At 40.2% G+C, this 13,155-nt stretch overlaps 1 protein-coding gene across 5 annotated transcripts in view; it reads left to right on the forward strand.

The window, feature by feature from the left end:
- Positions 1 to 156: 156 nt before the first annotated feature.
- The window catches only part of PCDH9 (protocadherin 9), a 737,828-nt gene continuing 724,829 nt past the window's right edge, over positions 157 to 13,155 (forward strand). For all 5 annotated transcript variants that reach the window (XM_014965920.1, XM_014965922.1, XM_014965921.1 and 2 more), the window contains exons 1-2: positions 157 to 825; positions 2,057 to 5,226. In XM_014965920.1, coding sequence (XP_014821406.1) covers positions 2,191 to 5,226 — 3,036 coding nt within the window. In that variant the 5' untranslated portion in view covers positions 157 to 825; positions 2,057 to 2,190. The remainder of the gene's footprint in view (positions 826 to 2,056; positions 5,227 to 13,155) is intronic.

Here is a 13,155-nt window from a genome sequence, read left to right on the forward strand (position 1 = left end):
TGCCAGGGCCGGGCTCCGCCATCCACCGCCCCCGCCGGCGCGGGCCAATGCGGTGCGGCGGGAGGGGGGGCCTAGCGCCGCTCCCCCCCTCCCTCTGGGCTTATTGAGAGTTATATCAAGAATTTCAGTTCAGAGAGAGAGAGAGAGGGAGAGAAGGGAGGAGAGAGCGTGTGTGAGGGAGAGAGGCCGGGAGGGAGGAGGGAAAGCGCCGTCGCTTCCTCCCATCACTAAAGCAATAACCTATTAGGATTTTGCTTTTTTTTAATATTTTTTTTTAATTTTATTTTTTTTTATTATTTTTTTATTTTTTGGTGTGTGTGTGTGTGTGCGTGTGTGGGCAGCTATCACCCCAGAGAGAAAGAGGGAGAGGAGAGAGAGAGAGGAGAGAGAGAAGCACCGCCAGACCAACTCTTGTCATTTCCAGTCAGAAGTTGCAGACTTGCTGTAGCTGCCTCCTGGGCTCTGCTGGGAGAGGGCTGGGGATGGTGTGCAGGGCGGGCTGGGAGAGACCCCCGCTCTGAAGAAGTGCAGCGGATTTTTTTTTGCTCGCTGTTTGTTTGTGTTGTTGCGTGCACCTCAAACACCCGAAGGATCGCCGCTCAGGAGAAGGGGAACGTGGAGAGGATGACTAACGACAGAACTGTGAATTTGGTCCCTGGAGTTGCTAATTTGCCACCCCGAAGCAACACATATCTCAAGGAGGAAGCGTTTGGCTGCTGCTGATTTCTCCAAAAAATTGGTGGTTTACCCAGATGCATTGTGCTGGATCTGCTGGAACAGATCGTTGCTTAAGCTGTAGCAGATCGTCGAAGGTAGACGACCAACGTAAGTGCAAAGTTACCCATACACTGTGATGCATTTCATTTAAAGCAAAAAGGAGAGAAAAAAAAAAAAAAAGCCAACAGGCAGTATATTTATCTAGGGGAAGAATCAGTGTTTCGGATTCAGTTGATGTTGGTGGCAAAGGCTCACCTACTCGCTGTCTCTGCATCCCTACCTGCATCACTCTGCTGGAAGTAATCACGGGCATCAGCTACCGTGCAGCTTAATGCAGATAAGATTAGTGCTCGGGGGCTGCCCGGCTCTGCCAAACTGTAGGTGCTGGCAGCCCTGCACCCGGATAAATCGCGGTTAGCAGAGCATGCAAACACAAGTCTGTCTGTCGCTTTTCTTTTTTTTTCTTTTTTTTTTTTTTTTTCCACCTGCATTATTAGTCTGCAGTATTCATGTGTGGCAGCTGCTAATAACATCCTGAAGGGAGGTCAGTGTCAATGAGGAAAGGCTGCACCTTTTTTCCTCCTCTCGTCATCAGAAAATATATCTTAACACCCCCCCCATGTTGGCTGCTCCTAAGTTGCATTTGGAATTTCCAGCCTCCTGATTTAGACCGCGTTTAAAAACAAACAAATAAAGTTTAAGGTTATTAACCAGAAGGAGAAGTATCCAACATCTGGAGAGGAAACATTGAGCTGAGAGTGTAAGAAACTGTAAGTCCTGTTATTGTCTCATCAGTTAACAGGGATGTGAAGTAGCCAGTGACGACTGCTGCTGCAGCAGCATGTCCGGGTGGTTATTTCCCAGTACGGTAGCTGTAGAGGGGGATGAAAGGCACAAGGAGCCGGGAAAATTCTGGTTTGCAAGAGCTAAAAAATATGTATGGAAGCAAACAACAAATTGCATTTGGCAGCTGACATAGCAGTTAGAATCCAGAAGTAGTGCGGGAAGATTTTTTACTTGCACCAAATGACTGGGTGGAGGAGGGTAGAGGGGGAATGCACGTTATGGATTACACGGTGTACCAAGAAATTATTCAGAAAGTACGTGTCGAAACTGTGGCTACCCTTAATCCTGCAAGTAGTTATTTCCATTCTCCCTCTAGTGCAGATGCAGCCAACGGGATATTGGTGCATTTGTCTGGAGGGATTGCTTATAAAAGGGAGCAGTAGGAAAATGTACTGCTGCAAGTGTGCATTGCAAAAACAAGTAGTAGTTGGTGACTGTGGATTTGTCATGCCTAAAAAACCAATAACGCTGTTCTCTGTGGTTGTGTTGACAGTGCTGTCTCCAAATAAGAAATGAGATGTAATGCATCCTGCAGTCCATGCATGCCTCCTCTTGCAAATCGCACATCATTCCTCTGTGGAGACCTTTAAGTCCTAAAGTCTGGGAAAAGAGAATAAAAACATTATCATGGACCTGAGGGATTTTTACCTGTTGGCCGCTTTGATTGCCTGTTTAAGGCTGGATTCTGCGATAGCTCAAGAACTTATTTACACTATTAGAGAGGAGCTGCCTGAAAACGTACCTATAGGGAACATACCAAAGGACCTGAACATTTCCCACATCAATGCTGCCACGGGGACCAGTGCCAGCCTTGTCTACAGACTGGTGTCTAAAGCAGGGGATGCCCCTCTGGTCAAAGTGTCCAGTACCACCGGGGAAATCTTTACAACATCCAACAGAATAGACAGAGAGAAACTCTGTGCTGGAGCTTCCTATGCAGAAGAAAATGAGTGCTTCTTTGAACTTGAAGTGGTGATTCTCCCCAATGACTTTTTTAGGCTGATCAAAATCAAAATCATTGTAAAGGATACTAATGACAATGCACCTATGTTTCCATCCCCCGTCATCAATATCTCCATCCCAGAAAACACTCTGATCAACAGTCGCTTTCCAATCCCATCAGCAACAGATCCTGACACAGGTTTCAACGGTGTGCAGCACTACGAGTTGTTAAATGGACAGAGTGTCTTTGGACTGGATATTGTAGAAACTCCAGAAGGAGAGAAATGGCCTCAGCTGATCGTGCAGCAGAACTTGGACCGAGAGCAAAAGGACACCTATGTGATGAAAATCAAAGTGGAAGATGGAGGTACCCCCCAGAAATCCAGCACAGCCATCCTGCAGGTCACAGTAAGTGATGTCAATGATAACAGGCCGGTGTTTAAAGAGAGTCAAGTAGAGGTTCATATACCAGAGAATGCCCCTGTAGGCACTTCTGTAATTCAGCTTCATGCTACAGATGCAGATATAGGAAGCAATGCAGAAATCAGATATATTTTTGGTGCCCAAGTCGCCCCTGCAACCAAAAGATTTTTTGCTTTAAACAACACCACAGGGCTGATTACGGTTCAGAGGTCCTTAGATCGAGAAGAGACTGCTATTCACAAGGTGACGGTGCTGGCTAGTGATGGTAGCTCTACACCGGCTCGGGCGACTGTTACCATCAATGTCACTGATGTAAACGATAACCCTCCTAACATAGACCTCAGGTACATAATAAGTCCCATCAATGGCACAGTGTACTTATCTGAGAAAGATCCCATCAATACAAAGATCGCCCTCATTACAGTTTCAGATAAGGACACTGATGTGAACGGCAAAGTGATCTGTTTCATTGAGAGAGAGGTCCCCTTCCACTTGAAGGCGGTTTACGACAACCAGTATTTGCTGGAGACCTCTTCCTTGTTGGACTATGAGGGCACCAAAGAATTCAGCTTTAAAATTGTTGCTTCCGATTCTGGCAAGCCCAGTTTGAACCAGACTGCCCTGGTAAGAGTTAAACTGGAGGATGAAAATGACAACCCTCCAATTTTCAGCCAGCCTGTAATTGAGCTGTCAGTTTCTGAAAACAACCGGCGTGGTCTATACTTAACAACTATTAGTGCCACAGATGAAGACAGTGGGAAAAATGCAGACATTGTTTATCAGCTTGGCCCTAATGCCTCCTTTTTCGATCTGGATCGAAAGACAGGAGTTTTGACAGCCTCCAGAGTTTTTGACAGAGAAGAGCAGGAACGATTCATTTTCACTGTTACAGCCCGAGACAATGGCACCCCTCCTTTGCAGAGTCAAGCAGCTGTAATTGTTACCGTCTTGGACGAAAATGACAACAGTCCCAAATTCACTCATAATCACTTCCAGTTTTTCGTCTCGGAGAACTTACCAAAGTATAGCACGGTGGGGGTGATCACGGTGACCGATGCGGACGCCGGGGAAAACAAAGCGGTGACCCTGTCCATCCTGAATGACAATGAAAACTTTGTGCTGGATCCATACTCTGGAGTTATAAAGTCCAATGTTTCTTTTGATCGAGAGCAGCAGAGCTCCTACACCTTTGACGTTAAGGCAGTGGACGGAGGGCAACCTCCTCGCTCTTCTACAGCGAAAGTAACCATAAACGTCATGGATGTTAACGATAACAGCCCCGTTGTCATCTACCCACCTTCTAATACTTCTTTTAAGCTGGTGCCACTCTCGGCAATTCCTGGATCGGTGGTAGCTGAAGTGTTTGCTGTGGATATAGACACCGGAATGAATGCCGAGCTGAAGTACACAATTGTGAGCGGAAATAACAAGGGTTTGTTTCGGATTGATCCAGTGACAGGTAATATCACCCTGGAAGAAAAACCAACTCCTAATGACGTGGGGCTGCATCGCCTAGTTGTCAACATAAGCGATTTGGGTTATCCCAAATCCCTGCATACTCTTGTGCTTGTGTTTTTGTATGTAAACGATACTGCTGGAAATGCCTCTTATATTTATGACTTGATACGCAGGACTATGGAAACACCTTTGGACCGGAACATAGGGGACAGCAGCCAACCCTACCAAAACGAGGACTATCTCACGATCATGATTGCTATTGTGGCAGGTGCCATGGTTGTCATAGTGGTGATATTTGTCACGGTTCTGGTTCGCTGTCGACATGCATCCAGATTCAAAGCTGCCCAGCGGAGCAAGCAAGGTGCTGAGTGGATGTCTCCCAATCAGGAGAACAAGCAAAACAAGAAAAAGAAAAGGAAGAAAAGGAAATCTCCGAAGAGCTCTCTTTTGAACTTTGTGACCATTGAGGAGTCCAAACCTGATGATGCAGTTCATGAACCTATCAACGGGACAATAAGCCTTCCAGCGGAGCTGGAGGAGCAAAGTATAGGAAGATTTGATTGGGGCACAGCACCACCAACAACCTTTAAGCCTAACAGTCCTGATCTTGCCAAGCATTACAAATCTGCCTCTCCGCAGTCTGCTTTTCATCTCAAACCTGACACTCCAGTTTCAGTGAAAAAGCACCACGTGATTCAGGAACTCCCGTTGGACAACACCTTTGTTGGTGGTTGTGACACCCTTTCCAAACGCTCTTCCACTAGTTCAGATCACTTCAGTGCCTCAGAGTGCAGCTCCCAAGGAGGCTTCAAGACAAAGGGCCCCTTACACACCAGACAGGTAAACGAGCACTTTTACTGGTCTATAAGTACTGCATACAAGTGCCCGATCAACCAGTATTAAAAGTGCCACTATGTTGTGGGTGTTTTTTCTTTCAGTCTAATTTAATTTAGTTACATTATGGGGGGAACAAAAAAAAACCAAAACAAAACCAAAAAAAAAAAAAAACCAACAGAAAAACCTTGACCCCTTTATTATTTACCTGGGGCTCAACCACGCATTTGTGAAATGCCTCTGATACTTTGAGCTTTGAAGAATACTGATTGTTAAAGGACTGTTATGCATCTGTGCATGTTCCCATACGTGTGCATAAACAAAACTGAAAAAAAAAAAGACTTTTTTTTTTTCTCCCCAGTGTTTGACTGTCCAAATGTAAAAGTTATTGAAGACAAAAAACTGTTTCCTTACATGCCAAATTGCAGTCAGAAAATTTGACTGTTTCAAGACTGAAGGGATATGTACATGCAGTTTCCAATTTCAAAGTGAGTTGGCTTCAGTTTCTTTTACAGTTCAAGCTGATTTGGAACCTTGCGAAGTTAGTGTTATGAAAGGGGTTAATTCTTTTTACCTGACAAAGGCAGCCAAATTTCCAAGCTACTTCATCTGTGAAGCACGTGGTTTGTTGGTAGGGTATAACTAAGCCATACGGAAGTCTTCCTCTGTTTTGAGTTCCAAATGATTTTGTTGTAATAGATGAAAGTTGGTATCGCATCGACAGGTTGTTGCATATTTTAAAAAACGGCCAAAGCATACTTTTGAAAGGAATGCGTTCTCCGAATACATCTGAATTATGCAGAGAAAAAAAAAAAAAAGTAAAAAAAAAAAAAGTCAGCCCATTGTAAATATTTTCTCATCTTAGTAATGCGTAAGCGATCTGTCATAACTCATTTTAAACCGTGAAATACGCCCTACGAAGAGGGATTAGGAGGCTGAGAAACCCATCTTTCAACCAAATCCAGCATTAGTTTTTCTTAGGTCTAATAATTCCCGGCTAATAAAGATTTAAACGCGGCGCTGTCTTAATTTGTTTCATTGGAACCTTTTATTTAACGCTAGTCGCGGCGGAGCGGTCAGTAGTTGGGTCTGAGTGTCTCCTTCCAGTGCTTGGCTTTCCCTGCCCCGCGCTCCTTGTTCCCCAGTTCCCGTGATTTGTCTGGCTTTAGTAGGGATCTGAATCTTAGAGGAAGCGAGCGAGAGGACACGTTTAGCCTTGTCTTTGCGAAAGGATTTTGACAGTAGCCGAGTTTGGGATAAAGTCATTCTCTTGCTGTTGCATTAGCCTTATCTGAGATGAATGTGACGTTCCCCAGAAGGGTGGCTTGACTTGGGGTGTCTGTAAGGTGTCACGCTAACAAGATGCTAAGAATAAAACGAGCGCTTTTGAGGCAGTTCTGCTAAAGTAGCTGCTCTAAAACAACTCATACTTGCAACGAGACACTGAAAACATCACAGAAGGTTCTCACAAAACCTTAACCTTTCTAGACTTTAAGGAAGGGTGTACTCTTGGACCCGTTTTCAGGCAGTTACACAGCACCATATACTTACTGTCAGCATAAGTTAAGAAAAAAAAGAACCAATTTAAAAGAAAAAACCCAACAAATTTGTAGAAGAGCTCTGAATAATCTCTGGTTACTCGGCTGAAGTTTTCTCTCCCGTTTTAGTTACAAAATGTAACACCTCCAACCCACACATTCGTTTTCTGTTCTGAGATGTTCTTAATTTAGCTTAAATTAGCTTTCCGAACTCTATTAGGAAACTCAATCCCTCACAGCATCTAGAAGCGGTTAAGACCCCCAAAATTATTTACCTGACAGAATGTATAAGCTCTGCACAGTCAAGTTGAATATGAGGGTAAAAAACCTCCACCCCCAAACAAATCTACTGGCAGTATTTTCAGAGTTACCTGTGTTAATTACATTAAATAACTAGTTTCACTTTAATAATAATATCAGCCATCATACCTGTATATGGACCTAGTATAAATTCCACCAAACTCTTACTGAATTCTTCTTGAACTCAGCAGATAGTGATGTCATACGATTTGGATCGCTCCCTGCAAAAGCTGTAATATTATATGTAACTGAAAATATAACTCTTTTTTTAGGTAGACAGTTATCTACACTGAGCTTGTGCATTTTTATTCTGTGGGGAAGAGATAGTGTCTTTTTTTTTTTTCCCCCAATGATGAGTGTTACAGGACGTAACCTTTCTATGCCCCCTCGTCCCTTTTGGCTGGAGGAGTATAGCCAGCAATGGTAGTAATCATTAGCAGCCTTCCTATTATTCTGTCTGTTATTCCTGAAATTAGGATGCATTTTAGCTAATATTCTGTGGCACAGGAGTTAAATACACTTCTGTAGGTCTTTTGTTTTTTTTAGATTTGTGATAAGAGTGTGGCCTTTAAGCAAAGTATTCAGACTTAAAAATCTTACTGAATAGTAGTGTGTACTAGTGCCACAGTATCTGAAAACGTTTTTTAGGAAGATATACTTGGATCTGTGCCACTGTACCATTTTATTGGGGTTTAACATAATTAATTTATCTGTATCTAGTGTTAGAAGTTGCATTAAGTTACCTGTATATTCCACAAGTTTTTCCTTATGTGGTTTGCAAAGGGTGTGGGAATTGTTGTGGAGGATGCTAAGATAGGGAAAGAAGAAACATAGGATTAATATATATCTAAGAAATACTATCGTCCTCCATTATTGCTTACAGTTTCTTTCAGTCCAAGGTAAATACACACGCAATGTATCTTGCAGATACTTTAATATTAATAGAGAGCTGAGACCTAAGTCCACACTTGGACTTCATTCAAGCAAACTCCTGTTACTTTTAATGGGAGCTTGGCCCTAGAAATCCGTTAGAACTGGTTCCTAAGTCAGAATTCAAAAACAGATTGTTCAATACAAATTTCTTAGTTTGTTTTTGGTTTTTTGGGGGGTTTTTTGTTGTTTTGTTTTTTTTTCCTGGGTAATTTCTGTGCAATTGTCAATAAATTTAGCGGAAATTCTGTGATTAAGTCTTCACGTGTCACTTTGAATTGCACAGGCTGATGTTTCAGAAGTACCCAGTATAAAAACCAAAGCCTTCTTCAAGTGCCTATCTTGCAGTAAACCTGGTGGATGCTCTGAAAAGAGCATTTTTGAATACTTGAACTTGGGATTGTTCTAAATGCTAATTCACATAATTAGGAGTATGGAAAGGATGTTGCACACCACCAGCTTATATAGCTAAGCTTCCAAAATCAGTGTTATGACTCATAAAGAATACTGAAATCTATGCAGGCTTCTCAATCAGTGTTCTTTTCAGTATTTGATTGAACTTTAAAATGCATTTCAAATTAGTAAGTCACTACACCAAACAGCTACATAGAAATACAGTTGAAGACGACATGTTGTATTCTTCTATGTGAAAGACCTCTTATAAAAAGCAAATAAACAGACAAAAAACTCCTACTCAGTGTCATTAGATTAACAATAGATTGAATAATAAAAGAAATTAGGGACAATTTACCATGGTTATCCCAGTTTTCAATTATAACAACTTCATTTAATCAGATTGGAAGTACAGCAGTGACGAATAACACAGGTTTTAAAATATGTATCATTATGGGTTATGAGCAAAACCTTCAGTCTTCATTCCTAATCAAATAGCATTTAGGCATGTGCTTAACTTTCATTTAAAGTGGGGGGACTGAAGCAGATCCTTAAAGTCCAAATGACTTCAGATGTTGTCTTCAAGAAAGACAGCCATAAGCACACTTTAAGCACTTTTCTGAATCGAGATGATAATTTATAAATTTTGGAAATGTGCATAGTTCTAGTAGATTCAGGAAAGCTAAATGTATGTTAACACTGTCCTTTTATTTCTGTGCTCTGATGGCAGAAATTAAGGATTTGGGGCTTGACTGACACATTAAATGCATTCCATACTAAGGTATATTTTTAATCATGTAGTCAATAACATAAGGTCTATGGAGCTTGCCTTACTCCTTTTTCAGTCAATGGACTCCTTGCCTGACCAAGGAACAAGTAGCCAGGCTCCAGCTGATCGATGCACATCACTTAAGCTTTCTGTGGCAAATGTAATTGATGTTATCTTACTCTGGAGTGTTTAAATTTGTAACTTTAGGGTTTATGTAAGAGAAAAGAAAAGCTGAAAACATTAATGACTCTTAATTTGGTATGCTGAGAGTGGCAATTTCAAGGTGCATAAATTGATGGAAATCTGCATTGGAACAGCAGTGCAGAGTCTACGTCACCTGCAAATATTAAAATTCTGTAACCATAGCATTCCATAATTCTGTGCGTGGTATTATTTTTAGTGGCCTTGTTTTACCACTTAGTATTAAAAAAAATACAATTCCATTGTTTCTTTTTTTTACGCTTAATTTGTTTTATGTGTTAGCATGGATATTAGTCTTGGGTGAGAATTGGTCACCTGGAAAAATGTCTGCATGTAAAATTCTATTGTTTTCTAGTTTGGTATATTTATATAACTTTACTAAAATATTAGAAATGGTGAAAATGTACAGTATACTTTTCCTATCCTTGTATAACTAAAAAATAGGTTAGCAGATTTTGCTCAACTGTCTAAAGAAATTCATCTTTGAGCTGAGACCAAGCATGGAAAATTTCAGCTGAAAAGAAGAATTTTTCAGAAAGTTAAGAGCATGTGAAAACTGGGGGTTATAATGGAAATCTGAACATAACCCTAAGCTATAATACCATTTTCAACAGTGACAGTAGAAATGCTAAACTTGAGTAGGGAACATTCTGTGTATATAGATACAGACAGTAAAAGCTTAGCAAGCTTCATTTCTCTTTAAACGTTTCCCATGCAAAAGATTTTTATCAGAATCACTGGGGTCTCATCTGTCCTGAATGCGCAGAGGCAAGGTTTCACAAATGCTAATAAATTTGTGTCACACATAGGAGTGAGAAATGGATCTTGAGAGTTTAATGCTATTGGAATTTTGTGATAATGTTCTTTTGTATGCAGGAACAAGGGAGGATCTTTTTAGTTTCCATTTCAGATTTTCACTTCCAAAGAATCTATTCTTCTAGCACAGCAAAACCATATCAGCCACACTTTATTGACAGCAATTTTATTGTAGCTAGAGGCTTACAGTAAGCTGTTTATTGCTGTTCCCTAACTCGGTTGACAGCAATTGGGGAATTAATTTTCTTGCCCCTGATGTGCTTTCTTGGGTATAAACAACAGATGTTAAAGATATGAAACTGTGACCCATTTACATTCAGCAACTCTTTATGGGCACAGTCTACCTGTCTGAAGTGCAGGTTTCAAGTCCTAAGGTCGGTTGCTTCATCAGTTCTAGGATTCTTATTTTTGCAATAGAACTGCTCATATAAACATACTCTGTACAAGGACAGATACGTTTTACCTAATGGACCGGTCCTCATCTGGGCAAATTCAGTTCAGGAACAGCTGAGTTCAAGTTTCATTTCTATCAGGAGATGCTGCATCTTCTTACTGTAGCATTTAATCCCACCGAACACACAGAATATAACTGACAAAATTAACATACTATGTTCTGAAAGATCTAACAGGAATTACAGGTGGTACCTGAATTTTTGGTATCACTTCTACCACAAAATATCATGGTTGTCTATAAAATTTACACTCAGAGGTTTCCTTAGTTGCTACTCAAGTACAGGGATATGCATTCTGTAATATCCCTGTCTTCGTTGAAGGAAAAACAAACACACATGAAATCATATATTACTTTTCTTCTTTTGTTACTGCTTTGACTTTCCAGCCTGTAGTGGAATGTATGTAAAATGATTTATCCCAATAGACTGAGGTGGACATTTAATCAGCTCATTTCTGGTTTACATCAGATAACATTCCATTGACTGGAAAAAGATTTCCCAGGCTGTAGATAAGAAATGGATGGATGCTATTGTATTTTAGTGAAGTATGGGGGGAGAGGGTCATCTTTTGTTCCTTTCCATTGGCGTCTTTTAGCAAGACATTTGAAACGTAAGGGGCTTTAGCATCTTGCCTAACCGAGATTTTAAGTGCTTGCCTAGACACAAAACACGTATCATCTTAACTGTTTCTTTATAATTAAAATATCATTCAAAAAAGTTCCTTCAAATATAGTTGCAATAATTTTGTTGTAATGGATTGTGTTCTAGTGAGCCAGAAACTCTCTCTGGAAACAGAAATAGCCATTACTGAGAGAAGATGACCTTAAATTGGTATTGCTGCAGTATTACATAGGGCACGCGATTATGAAAATTTCGGATGAATAAACAGATGAAGTTGTTTTGTATAGGAGCATTGTTGTAGCCATACAAAACCAGATTATTCTTAGGACCTAAGGATTCACGGGAGCGTTTAGGCCACTGTAGTTTTGATATTAAATTCATATTGATCTTGCTAAAAAGAATCTGGACTTTCAAATATTGGAATGATTTCACCTGTATTCTCTATTTAGTTTACATTTTTTGTGACTACCGTGAATTATGTGTGATAACACAGAGGAAGGTGTTTAAAAATCAGATTTGTAGTCATACTGAGGTGTCCAACTTGTACCAGTCTCAAAAGTTACCCATTCTTTGCTGCTTCTTCTTGTTTCTTTTGCAGCTAGTGAGTTGCGGGGGAGATTTGTTTTAATGTCTTGGCATAGGTTGTCCTGCATCTTCTGTTGCACAGAGGGAAAATTGAGTAATTCAGCATTTGTCAGGATTTGTTGGTGTTTAGTGTCTGTAGTTTCCTATGAGCTGATGTTGTAGTTTTGGCATTTCTTTCATGAAATGCCACATGAATTTTTTTGTGCACAAATATTAATAGTATTAGTTGAAAGTTGTTCTGTAATATGCATACTTCTTGTTACAAGAGGAATATAAGGAGCCCTTTCTTAGAGTAACAGTTCAACATTTGAAGCTAAATCCAAACTGGAGAAAATCTGCTGGTTTATGCCATCCACAGCTCTTCCTGATGTTAACTTCTTTATAAAAGCAATAGGATGATGTTGAGATAATATTTCCAAAATTGAAAAAATATGTAAAATTAATCGTGAGTCAAGTGAATTAAAAATCATTTTATTTTGAGCTGAATTTGATAAAATGTGGAGGATCAGCTGTCAGATTTTTCTTCTTTCTTTCTTTCCTCCCCCAGGTTTGCAGAAACAAGATCTAGGTAGCATTTTAAAATAGCAGCCTCTCCTTACTCCAAAAAATTAAATCAGATATTCTCGCTGGCTGATCGCTAAAAGAGGATAGCTGTTGATATTGATTTGTAAACCACTTAGTAGCCTCAAACTAATGTTCATCCATTCTCCCTCATTTCTTCCAGCCAAATGAAGTGTTAGATACAACTGCTTTTACTTGGAATTTTGCAGGGTATTTTTAGTACATCCTAGGCTTTCATGTGTTACTAGTTACCAATTGTGATTGGTTTTCTTAATTGTTAAAAATTGTTAAATATCTGCCTGAACAGTATTTTCGATCAAATGAGCTACTGTAGCCTATGCCTTATATGGTCATACAGCCTTTAGAACACCAAAAAAAAAAAAAAGTCAGAGGAAGCCCTTGTTTGAGTTCTGAATGGTATTTCTCATTCTTATAGCCTCTCGTTGATTGGTAGCTAGCAGTAATATCTCTTAAATGGCTAAACCTGGTAGATGAAAATTTCTCTATCGTAATCTGTGCTCCTTCAAAACACATAAGGTTATGGACGCAATTGTGTTTCTAATGTAAAAGCATCTGTAGAATACATATGTTTCTATGTATGACCTATGTATCAGGTTATTATAGGGAGTGTTCACTCAGGTTCCTAAAAAGAAATAAAGGATTTGCTACTGAACTTCATGGTGGAATACTTTCACCCCTGAGGCTTATGTCTCTATCTACTCATACCAGTATTTTTTGGAAGAAAGTTTTAGCAAAAGTTTGTTTTTTC

This window comes from Calidris pugnax, unplaced genomic scaffold, assembly GCF_001431845.1.
Source record: "Calidris pugnax isolate Ruff unplaced genomic scaffold, ASM143184v1 scaffold20, whole genome shotgun sequence".
Lineage (NCBI taxonomy): Eukaryota > Metazoa > Chordata > Aves > Charadriiformes > Scolopacidae > Calidris > Calidris pugnax.